This window comes from Ips typographus, linkage group LG3, assembly GCF_016097725.1.
Source record: "Ips typographus isolate SLU linkage group LG3, UJ_Ityp_2.0, whole genome shotgun sequence".
Taxonomy (NCBI): domain Eukaryota; kingdom Metazoa; phylum Arthropoda; class Insecta; order Coleoptera; family Curculionidae; genus Ips; species Ips typographus.
Window position 1 is genome coordinate 19,583,230 of NC_138424.1, and position 26,650 is coordinate 19,609,879.

A 26,650-nucleotide genomic window follows, 5' to 3' on the forward strand; every position below is an offset into this window, starting at 1 on the left:
GCTTTTTACTGATGTAAAAAACTTTTGCTTTAATGCACTCTAACTGGGTGTGAAAGAAGTGCGTGCAAAAAAGTAACATTTTTAAGTATTTATGCCCGTTTGCACAAACCGGTTTTCGTGATCCCTACGTCTTAGGTTAAGAATATAGTTAGGTTAGGTTTGATCTTGATCCCTAACTAATTTTAGGTCAATGTTGCCAGGTCTATGCTAAAACGGTATATCTACCTCTACTTTTTTGTAGTTCATCTAGCGTTCGGCTGTTTTTTGTATATAATCTACCGTTTTTAATTACGTTATTGCCATTAGGTTGGTTGTGAAACTTTTCATATACTTTTTCAGTTTATTGGATAGGAAATTTAATAACGGTTCTTAAAATGCGCTTAAAACAATAATTTTTTTACTACAAATTATTCTCTAAAACCACGTGATGTCTGTCCCTATTGTCAGAATTGTCAAAATTTTACTAGAATTTGCAAGAAATACATTTTAACACAGTTTCCGAAACAAGACGATTTTATGAGATTTAACAGTTATTCTGACAATTCTCACTTAGAGTAGCTAAATAGTCTTCTGAAATCACGTGACAAGTGTCAATAACATCAAAACTGTCAAACCATGCTCTAAAGTTGCAAAAATCAGAATTTAGAAACGTTTTCTTGCAGTATTTGATAGAAAACGTGTTTCTGAGATTGATGGCAGTTATTTTGACAATTATCACGTGACCGTCTAGCTAAATAGTGTTCCACAATCACGCGACAACTGTCACTAACGTCAAAACTGTCAAACCATGCTCTAAAGTTGCAAAAATCAGGATTTAGAAACGTTTTCCTGCAGTATTTGATATAAAACGGGTTTCTGAGATTTATTACAGTTATTTTTTGCCAATTGTCACGTGACCGTCTAACTAAATAGTGTTCTTCAATCACGTGACAACTGTTACTAATGTCAAAACTGTAAACCATGCTCTAAAGTTGCAAAAATCAGGATTTAAAAACGTTTTCTTGCAGTACTTGATACAAAACGTGTTTCTGAGATTTATGGCAGTTATTTTTCCAATTGTCACGTGACCGTCTAGCTAAATAGGGTTCAAGAATCACGTGACAACTGTCACTAACGTCAAAACTGTCAAACCTTGCTCTAAAGTTGCAAAAATCAGGATTTAAAAACGTTTTCTTGCAGTATTTGATATAAAACGCTTTTCTGAGATTTATGACAGTTATTTTGCCAATTGTCACGTGACCGTCTAACTAAATAGTGTTCTTTAATCACGTGACAACTGTTACTAATGTCAAAACTGTCAAACCATGCTCTAAAGTTGCAAAAATCAAGATTTAAAAACGTTTTCTTGCAGTATTTGATAGAAAACGTGTTTCTGAGATTGATGGCAGTTATTTTGACAATTATCACGTGACCGTCTAGCTAAATAGTGTTCCACAATCACGCGACAACTGTCACTAACGTCAAAACTGTCAAACCATGCTCTAAAGTTGCAAAAATCAGGATTTAGAAACGTTTTCTTGCAGTATTTGATATAAAACGTGTTTCTGAGAATTATGACAGTTATTTTGACAATTATCACGTGATCGTCTAGCTAAATGGGGTTCAAGAATCACGTGACAACTGTCACTAACATCAAAACTGTCAAATCTTGCTCTAAAGTTGCAAAAATCAGGATTTAAAAACGTTTTCTTGCAGTATTTGATATAAAACGCTTTTCTGAGATTTATGACAGTTATTTTGCCAATTGTCACGTGACCGTCTAACTAAATAGTGTTCTTTAATCACGTGACAACTGTTACTAATGTCAAAACTGTCAAACCATGCTCTAAAGTTGCAAAAATCAAGATTTAAAAACGTTTTCTTGCATTATTTGATAGAAAACGTGTTTCTGAGATTGATGGCAGTTATTTTGACAATTATCACGTGATCGTCTAGCTAAATAGTGTTCCACAATCACGCGACAACTGTCGCTAACGTCAAAACTGTCAAACCATGCTCTAAAGTTGCAAAAATCAGGATTTAGAAACGTTTTCCTGCAGTATTTGATATAAAACGTGTTTCTGAGATTTATTACAGTTATTTTTTGCCAATTGTCACGTGACCGTCTAACTGAATAGTGTTCTTCAATCACGTGACAACTGTTACTAATGTCAAAACTGTCAAACCATGCTCTAAAGTTGCAAAAATCAGGATTTAAAAACGTTTTCTTGCAGTATTTTATATAAAATGTCTTTCTGAGATTTATGACAGTTATTTTGCCAATTGTCACGTGACCGTCTAACTAAATAGTATTCTACAATCATGTGACAACTGTCACTAACGTCAAAACTGTCAAACCATGCTCTAAAGTTGCAAAAATCAGGATTTAGAAACGTTTTCTTGCAGTATTTGATATAAAACGTGTTTCCGAGAGATATGACAGTTATTTTGTCAATTATCACATGACCGTCTAACTAAATAGTGTTCTACAATCACGTGACAACTGTCACTAACGTCAAAACTGTCAAACCATGCTCTAAAGTTGCAAAAATCAGGGTTCAGAAACGTTTTTTTGCAGTATTCGATATAAAGAGTGTTTTTGAGATCTATGATTTTTGACAATGGTGACGTGACTGCCTAGCTCAATTATCCTTTAAAACAACGTGATATCTGTCACTAATGTTAAAACTAAAAAAAATAAAAATCTGTATTTTTGAAAAACGATTTTTATAGAAAGAATCAATGATTAAAACTTTTCACAACTATTAAAAGACACCCAGTATAATAATGTAAAATGAATGAATTTGTTTTGATCTACTGTTATCTACCGTTTTTTGGCTGATTATTCTACCGCCATTAAATATTTTGACTTGGCAACACTGGTGGTGATGGTCGTTTCTGAGCCTCTAACGACTCCCTAAAATTAACTGTCAGCAGAATGACAGAAATTTTTGTTTGTTGGGAAATAATTTTAAAATTAGTATTTTACTTTTTTTGAAATATATTGGATGTGTTTGACGATGATTTAAAAATATTCGATTTCTTTGAAAACGGTTTTCCCATTTGTAAAGTATTACCTAAATGATATTTCTGTGCAAACGGTCATTAGTCCCCAATTAACCAATAATTTTGTTTGTAATAAAATTCCCTTCAAATGATTTCAAAATAAATTCTTAAAGAAATTGTCACATTTTTATAAGAATTTTGATTGTTTTGTGATTTTTACTGTAAATGTTTAAGAACTGTCATTTTACAGTAATAATTGGCTTCTATCTCTTAGCATCAAATAAAATTTATCTTCTACATTTGCGCTCCAAAAAAACACAACTTTTCCTATTTAAACTAATTATTGAAACGAGTAAAACTGTTACGCAGCAAAGCTGAAATTCAACTCGGCAATTATGATCCAGCATTTCAACTTATCCTCTTTGCCCTACATTTCGCAAGGGATAGCTGACTAAAACGAATATTATTTAGAAAGGAATATATACTTTCTAGTAATTTAATTATTAACATGTAATCCAATTAATCCCGAAAACGTAATCCAATTAATTCCGGTAGTCATGTCAATTACTTTGCATGACTGGGAAATTAAACTTTTAGAAATGCATTACACTGGAAATTTAATTACATTAAATATTATGAATTCATTGCTAATTATTAAATTCGAATTATTGCCCACTAACACTTTGCCGTTATTATCCATGTTGTCCAAGTTTGGACAGCTATACATCCGAATATTTAAAAAACCATATAACCTGTTGCAGTTTATAAGAATAAAAAAACCAAAAGTGCTTTATGTCTAAAATAAAAGAGAAGAAGATTGCCGAAATAAAAGAAAACATAACCAAAAAAGACTGATGTAAAATTTCCGGAAATTTATTAAATTTATGGACATTTTTCCAGAAAATTTCCGGAAAAATTGGAATTTGAATTTTAAGTAGTTGTACCAAACATTCAATATCAATCCAAATTAAAGTTTAATGTAATGTTATTCACAAAATTTAGATGTCTTAATTTATTTCATTAGAATGCATGACAAGTTTGACAATAACAATGACAAGTTTGACAGTTACTGCCACCAGAAATGTAAAATTTACGAAAAATTAAATTTATGGAAAGTTTTCGGTAACTTTCCGGAAAAATATAAAATTTCAAAAATAATTTATTTTTTACATTTTTGTACTATTAACTTGAAGGTATTTAGACAGTTGAGGTTAATTTTGAAAATTTTTTGAAAAAAAAAAAAATGTTTACTTTAAATTACTTAACAACTCTGGTTTTTATTTTTTTAAAGTTAAACAGTGCGTGGTACTAAAAAAGTGTATAGAAGGTAAAAGTTGTATCCCAACGGGGTGCATTTGTGGTAAAACATTTCAAAGCTCTAACCTGAAACGTTCCTGAGATATTGAGCAAAAACTGCAAAAAACGAGAGTCAACTTTGACGCCCTCTAGCGGCTAAACGGGACAACATAGTCTTGCCCGCTCAACGTCACGTGATAGCCCGGTTCATTAGCTTTCTTTTGTTGTACGGCGTGTTTATACAGTGTGTTTCAAATAAGCGAGTTATGGACGACTTTCTGGAAAAGTGCACCAAAATTTCGCTCAAATTGGGAATATCTGCTTTCGAGGAGGGTGGTCAAAGTAAGGCTGCTAGAGTAAAAACAATTGAATATCGATACAAACATTTTATTTACATCAAGTAGGCCTGGAATTTGACGTAGATTCCAAAAATCGAATAAAAAATTATAAGTTTGGTTTGTTGCTCAATTTGGGACACCCTGTATACTGATGGATTATCTAGGAATAAAGTATCTACAAGATTCAAATTTGTTTTTTTTATTAAATGAAAATTAAACGTTACAAGCATGTTAAAAATTCATTGAATCACCCTGTAAACTACTCTATTGTATTGTCAATAACTCGGTTATTTCGACAATTATAGGGTGGTTCAATATACCAATTTGTAGCCCTTGAAATTCTCTTTTGACCACCCTGTATAGCGTTTTTACCTAAAACGTCGAATAACTGAGTTATTTACTGTTAAAACTGAGTTGTTTGATTTTGACAGTTTTTACTGTGACAGCCCATAACTCTGTTATTTTGACAGCTACAAGGTGATTCAATATACCAATTTGTAGCCCTTGAAATTGTCTTTTGATCACCCTGTATACCATATATAGTAGAAATGTCACGCTACCGAAAGATTAAAGCTTTTATACCGGGAATATCTTGTCCAGAAGGAATAAATTTATAAATAGTATTTTTTTCAAAATTCGTATTATTTTGAAAAGTGTTGAGGTTAGGTATACAACATTTTTCAGAAAGTTTCCGATAATTTTCCGGAAAAAATTGGAAAATCCGAAAATTCAAAAATAATTAGTTTTTTAATTATAATGGCCCGCTCAAACTCAGCGTTGTCAGATTTACTCATTGGCTAGCAACGTCGCAATGGAAGTTGAAAGTTGCCAAAACTGTCATTAATTTTGAGTATTTGACATTGGCAACGAAGCTCTAAGAAAACGACAGGTAGATGTCAACAGAACAAATAAAACACCATAGTTTACACCAGAAATTAAGGAACTATCAGAACACAAGAAGAAAGTACACATAAAGTATTTACCGAACAGAATAAATGCTAGAATTGGAGATATAAAAGAAGATTACTGGGAAAGATTCACCAAAGAGAGGGAGAGAATTATGTACGGAAGCCAGAGAAAGATATGGGGAATGCTAAGAAGGAGAACAAATTAGAAATCAAGGATACTGCAGACCAATAAAATCAATGTGGGAAAAATGGAAGTTATATTTCGAAAACCTATATAAGTAAAGAAAATGAGGGAATTGAACAACTACTAACAGAAGAAGACAATGAGATAGAATTGACAGGCAGTACGATAGAACACATCTTGAAACATCTTCAAAAATCGAAAAATCCCAGGACCTGACGAGGTAACAAATAAAATGTTAAAATACGGGGGAGACAACCTACAGAAGGAAATATTAACTCTCTTTAGAAACATCATAATAGAACAAAAAGTACCAAATGAATGGAAAAGCAGACGATACCTATATTTTAAAAGAGCTAGGAAACAATCTGGCACAATTATCGTGGAATAACGCTTCTCAACAACATCCTCAAAGCCTTCACTAGGACTATGTTAGAGGAAATAAACAAAACTATACAAATTCGCGAAGAACAGTCTTTTTTCATTGTGAAACAAATAACAGAAAAATCTCTAAAGTTTCTCTATAAGACAAGGTAGCCCACTTAGCCCATTTAAATTCAATATGATTATGAACAAAATTGTCGGAGATATACCTAAAAGAGCAGGATACAAAATGGAGAACACTTACTTCCATGTTGTCTGCTACGCAGATGATGCGATGCTCATTGCGGATTCTGAGGACGACCTTAAGAGATTACTTCACTCCTCCAGCAGCAAAACAATTAAATATGGTCATTAACACAGACAAAACCAAATGTCTCGTATCATCCAAAGAGCCAACAAGATGCATACTGGAGATTGACCAGAAAATTGTAAAACAAGTAAATCAGTTCAAATACTTAGGAGCTGAGATAACAAGTTATGGAAATCTACAGAGAATAAACCATGAAGGCGTCTTAAGGCGAAAATAATAAGAAGTATACATGGAAACCAGAGCGAGATACAGGACATAGGAAGGTGGGTAAGACAGAGAAGAAAATACTGGAATAAACACGTAAACAGAATGGGATAAGACAACAGACTTGTAAAAATCGCAAAAACAAACAATCCTGTCGGAAAATGAAACCAAGGCAGACCTCCAAAACGCTGGAAAGAGTGCTGGACATCAACATCCGAAGAGGCATAATAGGACAAAACAGGCATTAGCCTACCTATATGGACACCCATATTAGAAACAAAGAAGAAGAAGAAGACATTGGCTCTGAAGGTATTGTGTTATGTTTTGTTATTGAAATATTCAAAATAAAGGAAAACTTTCGTGCTTCCGCTGTATTCTCAAGAGAAAATATGATGAACATATGATAAGTCTACAAGGGACAGCAGTAGAAGTATTGAGAACTTGGGAAAGCGTTTTAAAAGTAATGTCAGCAGAACATTGAAAGAACTACATTCAACACAGACAAACCATTCTTGGAACACCATAAAATACTGTGATGTTTCAGACATTGAATCACTGAAGCCAATAATGATTCAGATTCAGATTTAAGCTTGGAATTAAGTGACTTCGAGAATGAAGATAATCCCATTCAGCAACCCAAAGTATTTTGATGGACCAAATATTTCCGCTTATTACTAGTCTTTTTCTATTTAAAACCAGTGCTCTTACACCATGTTTGCAAAGCAGAAATGGAAACGTTAAAATGCTCTCCAATTTGGTAAATTAATTATTGTTTTCGCAATTTTGCGATTGTTACATATTCTTTTTTAGCATACATTGAATAGAGAGTAGTTGAATTACTCTGAGAGCAATTGAATACTGCTAAGTATAGTTCAACTAACTTATTAGTTTATTATGTGGCGGGTCCTTTATGACTTAATTTTTTTACCCGAAAGTCGTATGACAAACGGTTTTCCAGATATGACCGATTATTGGGTCACCCAGTACCAGTAGAATTTTTATCCTTCTTTAAACCATAGTTCAACCAATAAAGACATTTTTTACAAAAAAAAAGTATATTTATTTCTACACGTTACTGTACATTTTGAATCCCAAAGCTACACAAGCAAGCGGCATTAATCTAAGAGAATTGCAAAACTTATCAACTAAATTTAACTGCTAACAATAAAACTAACTAAAACCGGAAACGTGGAAAACGTCACGAATTCATCACAAATTTGCTTATAAATACAGACTAAATATACGGGCAGAATTCCACTCGCAGATCGCGACGAAACTTTTCAGTCCACCTCCAACTTGCGAAAGTTTCCGGCGATGCCGCACAACGAATCTTTCTCCGTCCCGCAGGAAATTCCCTGCCTTTTCAATGCCGAAACTGCGCCTTCTTTCTCTCTTCTGCTAAACAATTCCTCGTTTACCTCCATTTTGTCGTGCGACATTAAAACGGGATGCGACTGCCTCAATTCCTCTTTCCACAATTCTGCAACAATCAAAAATTAACGCCGGAAGTCAGTTGCCAGTTGCTTCTCTAATAATTGCGAATTTATTTCAGGCGACTACGTGTAACCCCATACAAATTTCAAACTTGTTTTTCGATATATATGATTTTTTTTAATTTGAAATCGTTTAAAAATCAGTGAAAAATGGATCGGTGGAGTACTTTTTGAATGTGAATATCTCGGTAACGTGAAGAGCTAGAGAGGCCAGTTTTCGCTTATTTTGTAGTATTTTTTACCCTCTTTCTAATGGCGTTTTAGTGAAAATAAAAAAGTTACAATCATTCAAAAATTGAAAAAATGTCATTTTTACAAAAAGTGCACTTTTGGCAATTTTTTATTTTGCTCCAGGAGGGTTCCAATGCACAGCAAAGGGGATATTTATACCAAAGGACCTTAAATTAGGTGAAATAAGTACAAAAAAAGCACTTTAAAATTTTCCATTTGTCAAAGAAATTTAAAGAATGGGGGGGTATTAGGGTTTTTTTTTTACTACTTTTTGAAAGTGAATATCTCGGTAACATGAAGAGCTAGAGTGGTCAATTTCAGCTCATTTTGTAGTATTTTTTACGTTCTTTCTAATGGAGTTTTAGTTAAATCGATAAGAGTTCAAATAAAAAGTTACAAACATTCAAAACTTGAAAAAATGCAATTTTTACAAAAAGTGCACTTTTGGTAAATTTTTATTTTGCTCCAGGAGGGTTATAATGCACACCAAAGGGCATATTTATACCAAAGAACCTTAAATTAGGTTAAATAAGTAAAAAAAGCACTTTAATTACATTTTCCATTTTTCAAAAAAATTTCAAGAATGGGGGGGTATTAGGGGTCATTTTTTTACTACTTTTTGAAATTCAATATCTCGAAAACATGAAGAGCTAGAGAGGCGAAGTTTTGGTTTATTTTGTAGTATTTTTTACCCTCTTTCTAATGGCGTTTTAGTCAAATCTATAAGAGTTCAAATAAAAAAGTTACAATCATTCAAAAATTTAAAAATCGTTTTTATAAAAAGTGCACTTTTGGCAATTTTTTCTTTTGTTCCAGGAAGGTTTCAATGCACAGCAAAGGGCATATTTATACCAAAGGACCTTAAATTAGGTGAAATAAGTACAAAAAAAGCACTTTAAAATTTTTCATTTTCCAAAAAAATTTTAAGAATGGGGGGGTATTAGGGTTTTTTTTTTACTACTTTTTGAAAGTGAATATCTCGGTAACATGAAGAGCTAGAGTGGTCAATTTCAGCTCATTTTGTAGTATTTTTTACGTTCTTTCTAATGGAGTTTTAGTTAAATCGATAAGAGTTCAAATAAAAAGTTACAAACATTCAAAACTTGAAAAAATGCAATTTTTACAAAAAGTGCACTTTTGGTAAATTTTTATTTTGCTCCAGGAGGGTTATAATGCACACCAAAGGGCATATTTATACCAAAGAACCTTAAATTAGGTTAAATAAGTAAAAAAAGCACTTTAAAATTTTTCATTTTTCAAAAAAATTTCAAGAATGGGGGGGGATTAGCGGTCTTTTTAGCTACTTTTTGAAATTCAATACCTCGGTAACATGAAGAGCTACAGAGGTCAGTTTTGGTTTATTTTGTAGTATTTTTTACCCTCTTTCTAATGGCGTTTTAGTGAAATCTATAAGAGTTCAAATAAAAAAGTTACAATCATTCAAAAATTGAAAAAATGCAATTTTTGCAAAAAGTGCAATTTTAGCAATTTTTTATTTTGCTCCAGGAGGGTTGCAATGTCCAGCAAAGGGCATATTTATACCAAAGAACCTTAAATTAGGTTAAATAAGTACAAAAAAAGCACTTTAAAATTTTTCATTTTTCAAAAAAATTGAAAGAATGGGGGAGTATTAGGAGTCTTTTTTTACTACTTTTTGAATGTGAATATCTCGGTAACATGAAGAGCTAGAGAGGCCAGTTTCGGCTCACTTTATAGTATTTTTTTCTCCCTTTCTAATGGAGTTTTAGTCAAATCGATAAGGGTTCAAATAAAAAAGTTACAAAGATTCAAAACTTGAAAAAATGCCATTTTTACAAAAAGTTCACTTTTGGAAAATTTTTATTTTGCTCCATGAGGGTTCCAATGCACACCAAAGGGCATATTTATACCAAAGGACCTTAAATTAGGTGAAATAAGTACAAAAAAAGCACTTTAAAATTTTCCATTTTTCAAAAAAATTTAAAGAATGGGGGGTATTAGAGGTCATTTTTTACTACTTTTTGAATGTGAATATCTCGGTAACATGAAGAGCTAGAGTGGTCAATTTCAGCTCATTCTGTAGTATGTTTTACTCTCTTTCTGATAGAGTTTTAGTCAAATCTATAAGAGTTCAAATAAAAAAGTTACAATCATTCAAAAATTGAAAAAATGCAATTTTTACAAAAAGTGCACTTTTAGCAATTTTTAATGTTGCTCCAGGAGGGTTCCAATGCACAGCAAAGGGCATATTTATACCAAAGGACCTTAAATTAGGTGAAATAAGTACAAAAAAAGCACTTTAAAATTTTCCATTTTTCAAAAAAATTGAAAGAATGGGGGGTATTAGCGGTCTTTTTAGCTACTTTTTGAAATTCAATATCTCGATAACATGAAGAGCTAGAGAGGCGAGTTTTGGTTTATTTTGTAGTATTTTTTACCCGCTTTCTAATGGCGTTTTAGTCAAATCTATAAGAGTTCAAATAAAAAAGTTGCCATTTTTACAAAAAGTGCACTTTTGGCAATTTTTTATTTTGCTCCCTGAGGGTTCCAATGCACACTAAAGGGCATATTTATACCAAAAAACCTTAAATTAGGTTAAATAAGTACAAAAAAAGCACTTTAAAATTTTCCATTTTTCAAAAAAATTGAAAGGATGGGGGTCTATTAGGGGTCTTTTTTTACTACTTTTTGAAATGCAATATCTCGGTAACATGAAGAGCTAGAGAGGCCTTTTGACTTATTTTGTAGTATTTTTTACCCTCTTTCTAATGGCGTTTTACTGAGATCTAGAAAAGTTTAAATAAAAAAGTTACAATATGCATGTTTAGTGCACTTTTGGCAATTTTCAATTTTGGACCTTAAATTAGGTGAAATAAGTACAAAAAAGCACATCCAGAACTATTTGCCATAAGACTGAGAATAGTTTGAAGCAAAAATTGACCAAAATGACATCTTATTTGTTGATGAACAAATTAAGAAACTATGCACTTTTTAAAGAGAATTTGTACATTTTCTCATATTTGTATATTGTTGTGAAAGTTATTTTTAGAAGGTGTAAATATTTCATCCAGGTCTCAAAAAGCTTTAATTACAGTACAAACGACAGATATCATAATTGTTTAAATTTGGTTGAAATAAGTCACTATCGTATTGGGTTTCGCCATAAGAAAAACCTTCATTTGGACAAAATTTCGGTGCATTTTTCCAAATAATCGCGATTTGCAGTTTTTTGCGGATAAATCCAGAAGTACTCGGAAAGTTGAAATTTTTAAAACGGCATTTGGTTCAGCTTTAACTTGTAAAGTCAGTGTAAACTTTCTCATAGTTTTCGAGCTGATCCATATGATGAGGATCGAATTTGAATTACCCTGTAATGACTACCTAGTTCCTAAAAAATGTACACAAAAATTTTGATTTTCCTATTTAAAAAAGTAAATTTGTTGGTTATAATTTATGTTTGGGCCACTGTGTATACACAAATTTAGAATCACGAAACCGTAAGCAAAAAGAATATTTAAAAAATAAATAAATATTTTGGTTAATACATACCAATCATATCTGCCATAGGCATGGTTCCTCCATACTCCTTAGGCAACACGTCCTTCTCCACATAGCCAGCACCCAGAGCCTCCTCCAAGTTGGTGTACAATCGCACCCTGCTCTTGATTTTCTCCGAAACCAGCGTCATCCCCCAGTCCAAGACGAATTTCATGGAGGGATGAATGTTGAAGCCGTGAACCTCTTTGTGTCTCATCGGAAGGGTTTTCTTGAAAGATGGTTAACCGTTTTATGTATACCTCGGGGGTTGTTTGCGATTATGTCAACATAAAATGCTCGACTCTCAAAGATATTTTGCAAAAACCCCGCGAACCGTAAACCGGCCGCGCGTAATCCATCTGGAAAATAAACTTTCCGTTTTCCAGAGGTAGTTTTACGTTTACGGTCGGGGAAATCGAACCGATTCGTTATGTGAGCGATGTTTTTGCAATTAGATTTCTCGTTAATTAAATGCTTTGAATGTTACTCAACGCAAACATTTCAAACCGATGGATGGTCGCTCTTTGCTACGATTTATTAATAAAAATATCTGGACAAACTGTTAATTGAAAATTTCTTTTATCTTTAAAACATTCACTTTAAAGCAACATTTTTAAAGTGAAGTACGTAAATTTCAAACTTCTTACAACAAATGAGTTAAAAAAATGCTTACTAACGCTAATGCACGCTTAAACTCCAAAGTGTCATATAAACTCTAGTCGAATAGTGCCCTCTAGCGGAGCAAGCAAACTGTAAAAATTAGGCACCAAGACGATTTTTTTAAAGTGTTAATTTGAAATTTTTTTCAAATCTTGAAAATAATCCGAACAGCTACGGGAGCCGTTCAAAAAGTTTCTTCAAATTTCTATAAGCTATAGTTTTAGGGCATTCTGATGCGGCACATGTGATAGCCTAAGAAAAGTTTGTATTGACATTTCTTTTCATTTTGCATAGTTTTTCAGATACAATCATTTTTATGCACTTGTGCGTAGATAAAAAAATTCGCTTCTGTCCGGAATATTAAAAAATTAAAAACAAAATTTCCAAATTGTCACTTCAAAATGGTTTGCCAAATTTCATTTGAGTTTTTATTGGTTAGGAATTAAAATAAAAAAGCTGTTTTTTGAGGCACATATTTTAGGGTTTGCTGGCTCTGCTAGAGGGCGTTTTTCGATCATAGTTTATATTTATATAGACACTTTCGAGTTTATTTTTTATGTACTTGAAAAAATTGTAAAAATTGTACTTTTTTTTTTTTTTTCTTTTTTTTTGCAAAATATACGGAGTGTGTCTTCTTCTACTTCAAACTTATTTTATTATTATTTAGGTTATGTGTTATTGTAATGGTTTAACGTGTCCTATACTACCCCATTTCTAACTGTAATTCAGAAAGTTTATCGAGTGAAATTCAGTTTTCAGTGATGTGAGTGAAATTGGGAAGAAGAGAAGCATCCAAAAATGGCAGTGGTAAAACCTTGTAAACAGAAAAATGTACCAATTTTTCCAGTAAATTTTTGGATCTAATAGAAATTTGCTTGAATGATATCATTTTCCTGTCATTAATTTCATTAAAGTTCTTTTCAGTGTGTTTTTATTTGTTATTTATTGTTTTAGAGATTTTGGTTTATTGATAATAAAATAAATATATAAATAAAGTAGTAAAAATAAAGTAAAATTTTTCTTCCAAAGTGATTCTTGTAGTAACAATCGTTTAAGTTTTATATGAAAAAGTAGCCTTTTTCTAAAAAAATTGCATTTTCAGCTTTTTGTCAATTTTCTTTATTACCTCATGTTTAAATTATGACAAATAATTATATTTTTGGAATGAGGAAAATGAATGCAAATCTAAAAAACAAATGACATTTTAAAAAAATTGTAATTTACTGACAATTGTCAAAATAACTATAGTAAATCTTAGAAACACGTCTTGTATCGAACACTGTGTTAAACTGTAATTCTTGCATATTCTAGACAAATTTTTACAGTTTTGATATTAGGAACAGATATAACGTGGTTCTAGCTAGGCAGTCACGTGACTACTGTCATAAATTGAGAAAAACTTGTGCAAGAAAACTTTTCTAAACCCTGTTTTTTGCAGCTTTAGAGCACAGTTTGACAGTTTGATAGTCAATGACAAAATTGCTTGTCAAACTCACTTAAAGTGGAAAAATGACAGTCTTAAGCACATTTCGAGTTCTCAACAAAGTTCCTATTCAATAACCTGAAAAAACACTACAAAATTTGGTATAGTCTGTAAGAAAAGCGGTGTCAAAGTTTGAACTAACAGAAACCCAGTCCTAGAAACTAACAAAATCGCCTTAAAAATCCACTTGCAGCAAAACAATCACTGTCCTAAGCACATTTTTGAAATCCTCATTAAATCTCCTCTAAACTAACCTAAAAAAACTCTATAAAACTTAGTACAGTCAGTGAGATAAGCGGTGTCAAAGTTTCAACTGCCAGGAACACAGTTTGAAAGGACCGTTAAGGACAAAATTGTCTGTAAAACCCACTTGGAGTGAGAAACTGACTGTTTTAAGCACATTTTTGGAATCCTTATTAAATTTTCTATCCACTAACCGAGAAAACACTGCAAAATTAGGTACCGTCAGGAAGAAAAGCGGTGTCAAAGTTTGAACTACCAGAAACACAGTTTGAAATTACAGTTAGGGACAAAATCGTCTTTAAAATCCACTTAGAGTGAGAAAATTACTGTTTTAATCATATTTTTGGAATCCTTATTAAATGTTCTATCCACTAACCGGAAAATACTACAAAATTTGCTACAGTCAGGGAGAAAAGCGGCGTCAAAGTTTGAACTGCCAGAAATACAGTTTGAAATGACAGTCAGGGACAAAATCGCCTATAAAACCCACTTGGAGAGAGAAAATTACTGTTTTTAGCACATTTTTGGAATTCTTATTAAATTTTCTGTCTACTAACCGGAAAATACTACAAGATTTGGTACAGTCAGGGAGCAAAGCGGTGTGAGTTTGAACTGCCATAAGCAAGTTTGAAATGAAAGTCAGAGACAAAATTACCTGTAAAACCCATTTGGAGTGATAAAATTACTGTCTTAAGTACATTTTTGGAATCCTTATCAAATTTTCTATCCACTAACCGGAAAATACTACAAAATTTGGTACAGTCAGGGAGAAAAGCGGGGCCAAAGTTTGAACTGCCAGAAACACAGTTTGAGAGGACCGTTAAGGACAAAATCGCCTTTAAAACCCACTTGGAGTGAGAAAATTACTGTTTTAAGTACATTTTTGGAATCCTTATTAAATTTTCTGTCCATTAACCGAGAAAACACTGCAAAATTAGGTACAGTCAGGAAGAAAAGCGGTGTCAAAGTTTAAACTACCAGAAACACAGTTTGAAATGACAGTCAGAGACAAAATTACCTGTAAAACCCACTTGGAGTCAGAAAATGACTGTTTTAAGCACATTTTTGGAATCCTTATACAATTTCCTATTCACTAACCAGAAAATACTATAAAATTTGGTACAGTTAGGAAGAAAAGCGGTGTCAAAGTTTGGAACTACCAGAAACACAGTTTGAAATTACAGCTAGGGACAAAATGGCCTTTAAAACCAACTTGGAGTGAGAAAATTACTGTTTTAAGCATATTTTTGGAATCCTTATTAAATGTTCTATCCACTAACCGGAAAATACCTCAAAATTTGCTACAGTCAGGGAGAAAAGCGGCGTCAAAGTCTGAACTGCCAGAAATACAGTTTGAAATGACAGTCAGGGACAAAATCGCCTGTAAAACCCACTTGGAGTGAGAAAATTACTGTTTTAAGTACATTTTAGAATCCTTATTACATTTTCTGTCCTCTAACCGGAAAATACTACAAAATTTGGTACAGTCAGGGAAAAAAGCTGTGTCAAAATTTGAACTGCCAGAAACACAGTTTGAAATGACCGTTAAGGACAAAATCGCCTGTAAAACCCACTTGGAGTGAGAAAATTACTGTTTTAAGTACATTTTTGGAATCCTTATTAAATTTTCTGTCCATTAACCGAGAAAACACTGCAAAATTAGGTACAGTCAGGAAGAAAAGCGGTGTCAAAGTTTAAACTACCAGAAACACAGTTTGAAATGACAGTCAGAGACAAAATTACCTGTAAAACCCACTTGGAGTCAGAAAATGACTGTTTTAAGCACATTTTTGGAATCCTTATACAATTTCCTATCCACTAACCAGAAAATACTATAAAATTTGGTACAGTTAGGAAGAAAAGCGGTGTCAAAGTTTGGAACTACCAGAAACACAGTTTGAAATTACAGCTAGGGACAAAATGGCCTTTAAAACCAACTTGGAGTGAGAAAATTACTGTTTTAAGCATATTTTTGGAATCCTTATTAAATGTTCTATCCACTAACCGGAAAATACCTCAAAATTTGCTACAGTCAGGGAGAAAAGCGGCGTCAAAGTCTGAACTGCCAGAAATACAGTTTGAAATGACAGTCAGGGACAAAATCGCCTGTAAAACCCACTTGGAGTGAGAAAATTACTGTTTTAAGTACATTTTAGAATCCTTATTACATTTTCTGTCCTCTAACCGGAAAATACTACAAAATTTGGTACAGTCAGGGAAAAAAGCTGTGTCAAAATTTGAACTGCCAGAAACACAGTTTGAAATGACCGTTAAGGACAAAATCGCCTGTAAAACCCACTTGGAGTGAGAAAATTACTGTTTTAAGCACATTTTTGGAATCCTTATTAAATTTTCTATCCACTAACCGGGAAAACACTACAAGATTTCAGGGAGAAAAGCGGTGTGAGTTTGAACTGCCGGAAGCACAGTTTGAAATGACAGTCAGAGACAAAATTACCTGTAAAATCCACTTGGAGTGAGAAAATTACTTTTTTAAGCACATTTTTGGAATCTTGATGAAACTTCATATCAAATAACTTAAAAAAACACTAAAAAAATTGCTACAGTCAGGGAGAAATGCGGTGTCAAAATTTTAACTGCCAAACACAGTATTTGTAAATTACCATTAATTTACTGGTAAGTAAGTAAAATATTTACTTTACCGGTAATTTACCCACCACTGATATCACTGATATCTATTTTTATATCATGGTTTCAAGACGAATGTGATATACATATTCACTAAAGATAATTATTTAGAAGGAAAGTCATTAGAAAATCCAAAAAGGTTAAGTAAATAATTGGTTGAATTATGTCAAAATTGTCTAATTTAGAGTTTTATAATATACCGTCTTAAAATTTCAAAAATTCCGATTATTTCAGGAGATATCTACAAAACCGAAATTTTGGAAATTAGTTTGTTTTATTTATTTATTTGATAAAATAACTGAAAATTACTCTTTATCAATGCCATTTTCCTTTCTGTAGAGTGTAACTTATTTTTAGTTATCTCATCAAACAAATTAATCATAAGAGAATAAAACCTCATTTAAAAGATTTTTTTTTCTAATATGTCCAGAAATAATCGAAATTTTTGAAATTTTACGACATGTTAAAAAGTAAAGGTAAAAAAATACCGTCCTGTACACTTTTCGATTATTTTAAACTACATATCGAAATCTGCAACTCATCGCCTCAAAAACTGTGTTGAGAATATTGACATTCTGTATCTCAAAAAGGAAGAGATTACCAACATTATGTTTAAAGGAAATTTGTATTTTTAAATCAGCTGTTCCATCGAAGTATAAACCGACTCATCCTGTAAATCCTTAAAATAAATGATTGAATTTACGGAAACAGCAATCTTCATTTTAGTTTTTCAAATTAAAAGTTTAAGATAAGCTGTTCCTGAGATACAATGTTTAAATCGATTTGACTTTGAATATAGTCAATAATAGTCTGACTCTTATATTATTTCGTTGTAGAACTGTGTTATTTCACTCAAACAGTCATACCTCTCCATTTTTAACAATACGCACTGCCTCCCTAATGGTAAATAATGTGAGATAGGCAAATCCAACACCGGAACCGTCTGCGAAATGCACAAATCCACGCACTTGGTTCTCTTCGTCTTCCATCAGAGTCTCGTAGATGATTCCGTGAATTCGGCACATATCCGCGTTTGTAAATCTTTCCAAGTCAAAGACACCTTTTGGAAAAAAATATTACAACAAGGAGGTGAAAAACACAAAATCTTCTCCACAATAAATAAAAATAAAATTTTTATTGTGGAGAAGATTTTGTGTTTTTAGCTCTCTTTTGTATTTTTACAACTACACTTGTAAGACAGACGAACAATTCTCCAAAATTTGCTTTTGGATAAAATGCCAAGTGAATTTAAAGAATTTTAGAAAAATTGAAGAAAATGATGAAGAAAAAAATAATAAATGTGCATCATCAAAGCAACAATTTGGTTTTTAAAATTAAAAGTAAATGTGTTTCTTGGAGGAAACCACGGTAAATTGTGTTGACAGCTCTATGGAGCGAAATTTGTCAATTCTGACGTTAAAAAACACTTGAATACTTACGTCATTTAACGTCACAACTGTCAAATTTCGCTCCATAGAACTATAAAAATACAATGTGCAGTGTGATTTATCTTCCAAGCGGTAGAACTGTTTTGGATTGGTAATTTTGCGTCACAGTTGCGTGACTTTTGACAGCTGTCAGATGACGAAAAAAAACGTATCAAAGTATCTGTTAATGTCATAAATATTAAATTAAACTCTATACGAGATGTTTTATTTGACAGGCTCCTAAACATATTAAAGTGTCATTTAACTGCACAAATGTCAAATTTGTAGCTCTATTCAGGTTTAATTACAATGTACAACTGTTTTATATTTGATAGTTTCTTCTCACCGTTGAAGTAGTTTTAATAAATTAGGACAAATGTCACCTGACTAGAAGCCATGCTGTAAAGTGTCATAACTGTCAAATTTAACGTCTCAAACTATCATTTAACCTCACAACTGTCAAATTTAACTCCAGTTACAAACAACAATTTGCGGCTCGATTCATGAAAGTGAAGCGACTATTTGACATTTTTACACTTTCACGGCATTATTTAATGTGTTTTGACAGCTGTCAGGTGACTATAGGCCTGTCAATGACAGGCGAGTGTAGCTCACGTTTTACCAAAAAGTCGTATATCTCGGAAACAGAGTTACGGAAATTTTCAAAAAGATGAAAATTAAAGAGCATTTTAAACTGAATATTTTGAGTTTTTTCTGGTTGCTGAAATCCCAAAAATAACCGAGATACTGAATTTTGAAAATTTTTGGAACCAATTTCCAAAAAAAAGTAAAAAAAGTCGTATATCGCAGAAACGGTTATAGTTACGGAAATTTGCAAGTAATCTCAAAATTAAACAGTATTTTAAAGTGAATATTTTGAGATTTTTCTGGTTGCTAGAATCGCAAAAATAACCGGTTTAAAAAAATTTGAGTTTTTTTTGTTTGCGGAAATCTTAAAAATAACCGAGATACGGAATTTTAAATATTATTGGAACCAATTTCCAAAAAAAAAGTAAAAAAAGCTCGTATATCGCAGAAACAGTTAGAGTTATGGTAATTTTGCAGGAGATCAAAATTAAAGGGTATTTTAAGGTAAATATTTTGAAAATTTTCTGGTTGCTATAATCTCAAAAATAACCGAGATGAAGAATTTAAAAAATTTGTAGGCAATTTTAAAAAAATCTCGTAAACGGTTAGAGTTACAGAAATTTTGCGGGATACCAAAAACAAAGGGAATTTTAAGACAAACATTTTGAGTTTTTTTTGTTCGCTGAGACACAAAAAATAGTTGAGATACCGTAGTTAAAAGTTGTGGAGCTGAGATACCGAACCAAAAAAAAATCAAATATCTCGGAAACGGCTAGAGTTACAGAAATTTTGAAAGATGATTGAGAGCAGTTTAAAACAAATATTTTGAGTTTTTTTTTGGTTGCTGAAATCCCAAAAATAACCGACATACGGAACTTTGAATATTTTTGGAACCGATTTCCAAAAAAAAGTAAAAAAAAACTCGTATATCGCAGAAACAGTTAGAGTTATGGTAATTTTGCAAAAGATCAAAATTAAAGGTATTTTAAGGTGAATAGCTTGATTTGAGATGAAGAATTTAAAAAAACTGTAGGCAATTTTAAAAAAACCTCGTAAACGGTTAGAGTTAAAGAAATTTTGCGAGATACCAAAAACAAAGGAAATTTTAAGACAAACATTTTGAGTTTTTTTTGTTCGCTGAGACACAAAAAATAGTTGAGATACCGTATTTAAAAGTTGTCGAGTTGAGATACCGAACCGAAAAAAAATCAAATATCTCGGAAACGGCTAGAGTTACAGAAATTTTGAAAGATGAGAGAGAGCTGGTTAAAACAAATAATTTGAGTTTTTTTTGGTTGCTGGAATCCCAAAAATAACCGAGATACGGAATTTTGAATATTATTGGAACCAATTTCCAAAAAAAAGTAAAAAAAACTCGTATATCGCAGAAACAGTTAGAGTTATGGTAATTTTGCAAGAGATCAAAATTAAAGGGTATTTTAAGGTGAATATTTTGATTTGAGATAAAGAATTTAAAAAATTTGTAGGCAATTTAAAAAAAGCTCGTAAACGGTTAGTTACAGAAATTTTGCGAGATACCAAAAACAAAGGGAATTTTAAGACAAACATTTTGAGTTTTTTTTGTTCGCTGAGAAACAAAAAATAGTTGAGATACCGTATTTAAAAGTTGTGGAGCTGAGATACCGAACCAAAAAAAATATCAAATATCTCGGAAACGGCGAGAGTTACAGAACTTTTGAAAGATGAGAGAGAGCTGTTTAAAACAAATATTTTGAGTTTTTTTTGGTTGCTGAAATCCCAAGAATAACCGAGATACTGAATTTTGAAAATTTGTATGTAAACGGTATCTCGTAAACGGTAAAAGAAGGAAAAGAGAAATTTCTCGATAATTTACCGTAAATTCTTTGTAGACAAAATTACCTTAGGCCATCTCTAATTGTTCACTCTGAGCATGTAAATCCAATGGATTAATCAAATATTTTGCATAAATACTTGCATGCAGTACTTATGCCCGTTTCTCCGACAATTCGATTTAAGTACAACTTAAGCAAAGTTGAGATTTGAATGTGACAGATCAGGTATAAAATAACACAGCCTAGACTATCCTTAAACTCAACTTAGCCAATGTTGAGGAAACGGACATTAAATAAGTACAGTTGTCTACCTGGTCTAGCTACTATAACTCTTCGTCCCAGACTGTCCCGTTTAGGACAGGCAAACATGTATCCCAAATTGGTAAGCTCCTCCATCATAGGAATGGTAATATCCAAACAATTGAATGCCACCCCAAAACATTGACGCAGTAAAATGTATCTTTCCAGAGCTTCTTTCGCTTGTTCTACGCTAAATTTTTTGAATCTCAGGAAACGAAGCAGAAAACGCCCATCTATATGAACAGAAAAAGTGTATTTTTAAAATTTATAGTTAAAATGCTATATTTCTTACTAAGTAAAGTAAGTTAACGATTTTTGATCTAAATTGTTACTGACATTTTTTTCTAATAAAATGAACTCTATTAATCTGAGATTTCTTGACTACTAATTCGTATTTTGTACAAAGCATCTACACTGCCACTTGCCATTCATGTGATCTAATGTAAATCTTGGTTTAGGAACCATCCAGCTCAAATAATAACATTTCCGCAAACCTGGCAGATTCAGATTGATTTTGAGTGAAACCTTTTTAGTTTCTACACTTTTCATTGATTTAAATCAAAAAATTACCTAATCTGCAGTTTTTAATTTTTGGATTTTGCCTAATCCAGTCACGCATACACTCTAGAGCTGTTTGTCTGGACTGTTCGTCTTCTCTTAGTTCCTCCTTGGCCACATTCTGAGTTTCAGCAGATAAAGGACAAACGTAGTCGTCTGCTTCGGTCACCCATTTACGGTCAGACATATTTTTACCAGAAAACCTGCAAAAAAAAACTCAATATTGCGTGCACAGACAAGATTTTAGTCACGAACTTAGTTCAAGAGGAAATAGTGTGACTTTCCCCTTGAACTTGGTAAATGCAGCAGAAAATGGAAAGTGACATACCGGAGAAGCATAGAAAAACTAACATAAATTGTTGTCTATGCAGAGAAGTGACAATTGTAAGAAATGTCGATAAATTCAAACTTTTACCGCAATTTTGTGTGAAATAATCAACATAAAGATGTATATCAAGTCCCATTTTGCTTGGTCAAATTCGAATGACTAAACAGTGAAAGTTGCACGTTTGTAACAACAAAACGTAACGTGTTATATAATCGATCAGTAGGTCGTGTTGCGTTCCACTTCGGTTGATTATTTTGTGCCATTTCACTGGGTCACTAGGTACCAGCCAGATGTGGGACGTTATTTAACAATCGAAGTAGTGAAGAGTGTAAAAGCTCAGGTTTAGGAGGTACCAGCATGTTACGTAACCAAATGCACTTTAATTACGTAACCATCGTATCAGAAACAAAAACCGCTTTTCTCCGCTAACTGTACCAAATCTTGTAGTTTTTTTAAGGTTATTGGATAGAGAATTTAATAAGAATTCCAAAAATGCGCTTAAAACAGTCATTTTCTTACTCTAAGTGGGTTTGACAAGCAATTTTATGTCTGACTGTCCTTTTAAACTGTGATTCTGTCAGTTCAAAATTTGACACTGCTTTTCTCGCTGACTGTAACAAATTTTGTAGTGTTTTTTCAGACTGTCGGATAGGAAATTTAATGAGAATTCCAAAAATGTGCTTAAAACGTTCATTTTCTCACTCAAAGTGGGCTTTACAGGCGATTTTGTCTCTGACTGTCTTTTTAAACTGTGTTTTTGGCAGGTCAAACTTTGACAACACTTTTCTCCGTGATTCTACCAAATTTTATGAGTTTTTTCATGTTATTGGATAGGAAACTTAATGAGGATTTCAAAAATGCGCTTAAAACAGTCATTTTCTCACTCCAAGTTGGTTTTACAGGCAATTTTGTCTCTGACTCTCCTTTAAAACTGTGATTGTGTCAGTTCAAATTTTTACACCGCTTTTTTCCCTGACTGTACCAATTTTTGTAGTTTTTCTCAGGTTATTAAATGGGATATTTATTAAGAATTCCAAAAATGCCCTTAAAACAGTCATTTTCTTACTGCTAGTGGGTTTGACAAGTAATTTTGTCTCTGACTGTCAGTTCAAATTTTGACACCGCTTTTTTCTATGACTGTACCAAATCTTGGAGTGTTTTTTCCAGCTTATTAGATAGGAAATTTAATAAGAATTCCAAAAATGCACTTAAAACAGTCATTTTCTTACTTCAAGTGAGTTTTCAAGCAATTTTGTGTCTGACTGTCTTTTCAAATTGTGAATCTGTCTGTTCAAATTTTGACACCGCTTTTCTTCCTGACTGTACCAAATTTTGTAGTACTTTTTTAGGTTATTAGATAGGAAATTTAATAAGAATTCCAAAAATGCACTTAAAACAGTCATTTTCTTACTTCAAGTGGGTTTTCAAGCAATTTTGTGTCTGACTGTCTTTTCAAATTGTGAATCTGACTGTTCAAATTTTGATACCGCTTTTCTTCCTGACTGTACCAAATTTTGTAGTACTTTTTTAGGTTATTAGATAGAAAATTTAATGAGAATTCTAAAAATGTGCTTAAAACAGTCATTTTCTCACTCCAATTGAATTTTACAGGCGATTTTGTCCCTGAATGTCATTTCAAACTGTGGTTCTGCCAGTTCAAACCTTGACAACGCTTTTTTCCCTGACTGTACCAAGTCTTGTAGTTTTTTTCAGGTTATTAGATAGGGAATTTAATGAGAATTCCCAAAATGTGCTTAAAACGTTAATTTTCTCACTCCAAATGGATTTTACAGGGAATTATGTCTCTGCCTGTCTTTTTAAACTGTGATTCTGTCAGTTCAAATTTTGACAACGCTTTTCTCCCTGTCTGTACTAAGTCTTCTAGTGTTTTTTCCAGGTTATTAGATAGGAAATTTAATAAAGATTCCAAAAATGCACCTAAAACAGTCATTTTCTTACTCCAAGAAGGTTTTACAGGCGATTTTGTCTCTGTCTGTCCTTTCAAACTGTGCTTTTGGCAGGTCAAACTTTGACAACGCTTTTCTCCGTGACTCTACCAAATTTTGTAGTGTTTTTTTGTGTTATTGGATAGGAAACTTAATGAGGATTTTAAAAATGCATTTAAAACAGTCATTTTCTTACTCCAAGAAAGTCGTACAGTCGATTTTGTCAATGACTGTCCTTTCAAACTGTGGTTCTGCCAGTTCAAACCTTGACAACGCTTTTCTCTCTGACTGTATCAAATCTTGGAGTGTTTTTTCCAGGTTATTAGATAGGGAATTTTATGAGAATTCCAAAAATATGCTTAAAACAGTAATTTTCTCACTCCAAGTTGGTTTTACAGGCGATTTTGTCTCTGACTCTCCTTTAAAACTGTGATTGTGTCAGTTCAAATTTTGACACCGCTTTTTTCCCTGACTGTACCAATTTTTGTAGTTTTTTTCAGGTTATTAAATAGGAAATTTATTAATAATTCCAAAAATGCCCTTAAAACAGTCATTTTCTTACTTCTAGTGGGTTTGACAAGGAATTTTGCCTCTAACTGTGAGTTCAAATTTTGACACCGCTTTTTTCTATGACTGTACCAAATCTTGCAGTGTTTTTTCTAGGTTATTATATAGGAAATTTGATAAGAATTCCAAAAATGCACTTAAAACAGTCATTTTCTTACTTCAAGTGAGTTTTACAAGCAATTTTGTGTCTGACTGTCTTTTTAAATCTGACTGTTCAAATTTTGACACCGCTTTTCTTCCTGACTGTACCAAATTTTTTAGTACTTTTTTAGGTTATTAGATAGAAAATTTAATGAGAATTCTAAAAATGTGCTTAAAACAGTCATTTTCTCACTCCAAGTGAATTTTACAGGCGATTTTGTTCCTGAATGTCATTTCAAACTGTGGTTCTGCCAGTTCAAACCTTGACAACGCTTTTCTCCGTGACTGTACCAAGTCTTGTAGTTTTTTTCAGGTTATTAGATAGGGAATTTAATGAGAATTCCCAAAATGTGCTTAAAACGTTCATTTTCTCACTCCAAGTTGGTTTTACAGGCGATTTTGTCTTTGTCTGTCCTTTCAAACTGTGTTTATGGCAGGTCAAACCTTGACAACGCTTTTCTCCTTGACTGTACCAAATCTTGGAGTGTTATTTCCATGTTATTGGATAGGAAACTTAATGAGGATTTCAAAAATGCGCTTAAAACAGTCATTTTCTTACTCCAAGAAAGTCGTACAGTCGATTTTGTTAATGACTGTCCTTTCAAACTGTGGTTCTGCCAGTTCAAACCTTGACAACGCTTTTCTCCTTGACTGTACCAAATCTTGGAGTGTTATTTCCATGTTATTACATAGGACATTTTATGAGAATTCCAAAAATATGCTTAAAACAGTCATTTTCTCACTCCAAGTTGGTTTTACAGGCGATTTTGTCTCTGACTCTCCTTTAAAACTGTGATTGTGTCAGTTCAAATTTGGACACCGCTTTTTTCCCTGACTGTACCAATTTTTGTAGTTTTTTTCAAGTTATTAAATAGGATATTTATTAAGAATTCCAAAAATGCCCTTAAAACAGTCATTTTCTTACTGCTAGTGGGTTTGACAAGCAATTTTGTCTCTGACTGTCAGTTCAAATTTTGACACCGCTTTTTTCTATGACTATACCAAATCTTGGAGTGTTTTTTCCAGGTTATTAGATAGGAAATTTAATAAGAATTCCAAAAGCACTTAAAACAGTCATTTTCTTACTTCAAGTGAGTGTTACAAGCAATTTTGTGTCTGACTGTCTATTCAAATTGTGAATCTGACTGTTCAAATTTTGACACCGCTTTTCTTCCTGACTGTACCAAATTTTGTAGTACCTTTTTAGGTTATTAGATAGAAAATTTAATGAGAATTCTAAAAATGTGCTTAAAACAGTCATTTTCTCACTCCAAGGGAATTTTACTGGCGATTTTGTGTCTGACTGTTGTTTCAAGCTGTGTTTCTGGCAAAATTGACATTTATGTAATTTAACAATAATTGTTCTTATTGGCGAAAATTTGACAAATTGTTTCATTTTTAAAACTGAATAGCTCTACAAACAACATACAAGTGATGTTATAAAATGTTTAATTATTTAAATTATTCTGGTTCCAAATTACAAACAAGAATCAGTTCATTCATTTAATTTATTCATTTAAGAGAATCATTTTCTTTAATTTAAAAGTAGCATAATAAAAATTAAATAATTCTGAAATTATGGAAGTAATACCAACTTAGCTAGAAACAAAAATATGTTAAACAAACCTGAAACAGCCGGGCCAACAAAATGCAACTCCCCAACGGGAATAATCTTCAAAACGCCGAAAATTAAATCACAAACTTTCCCCAAGATCACCAGACTTACAGCCCCATAACAAATTTTACAATAAACTAATTCAAACGAGCTTCGATAGTACACTTTAAAAGTTACCGAAACAGCGTCGTCCCCACCGAATTTCGATCGGGGGCTTAAACAGATCTACACACGAATCGGTAATTGAATTTCTTCGTCCTTTACGCTGAATCGATCACTTTTCCTTTCTTCATTTTTGTGCTTTCCCTCTCTTTATTCTGATCACAGTCTGAAAGCGTATACGAGGATAATTAAATAGTTTGTAACCAAACAAATTATTAGTTAAAATTACATTTGGTGCAATTGTCAATCAAACAGAGATTGTTATATCAGTTAAGTTGGGTTTTATTCTTATATGGAAAATTTACTAATCTTAACAAAATTAA

General features: G+C 32.4%; 1 protein-coding gene across 1 annotated transcript; it reads right to left on the bottom strand.

Annotated features, from left to right (window-relative positions):
• Positions 1-7,648: 7,648 nt before the first annotated feature.
• LOC145726431 (alpha-tocopherol transfer protein-like) lies at positions 7,649-26,386 on the bottom strand. Its single transcript, XM_081975479.1, has 6 exons — positions 26,177-26,386; positions 21,581-21,771; positions 21,022-21,243; positions 17,748-17,941; positions 11,859-12,075; positions 7,649-8,086 (listed from the first exon to the last, which is right to left on the bottom strand). The coding sequence occupies exons 2-6, from the start codon at positions 21,753-21,755 to the stop codon at positions 7,887-7,889; spliced, it is 1,008 nt and encodes a 335-aa protein (XP_081831605.1). The 5' UTR covers positions 21,756-21,771; positions 26,177-26,386; the 3' UTR covers positions 7,649-7,886.
• Between the last annotated feature and the right edge of the window lie 264 nt (positions 26,387-26,650).

What these genes read in the sequence shown, in the direction of transcription:
- LOC145726431 (XM_081975479.1), bottom strand. Translation starts at nt 21,755, where the DNA reads ATGTCTGACCGTAAATGGGTGACCGAAGCAGACGACTACGTTTGTCCT. An exon ending in AATTAAAAACTGCAGATTAG is followed by an intron (nt 21,244 to 21,580) that starts GTAATTTTTTGA and finishes CTGTTCATATAG; the next exon opens with ATGGGCGTTTTCTGCTTCGT. An exon ending in AGTTATAGTAGCTAGACCAG is followed by an intron (nt 17,942 to 21,021) that starts GTAGACAACTGT and finishes TTTTTCCAAAAG; the next exon opens with GTGTCTTTGACTTGGAAAGA.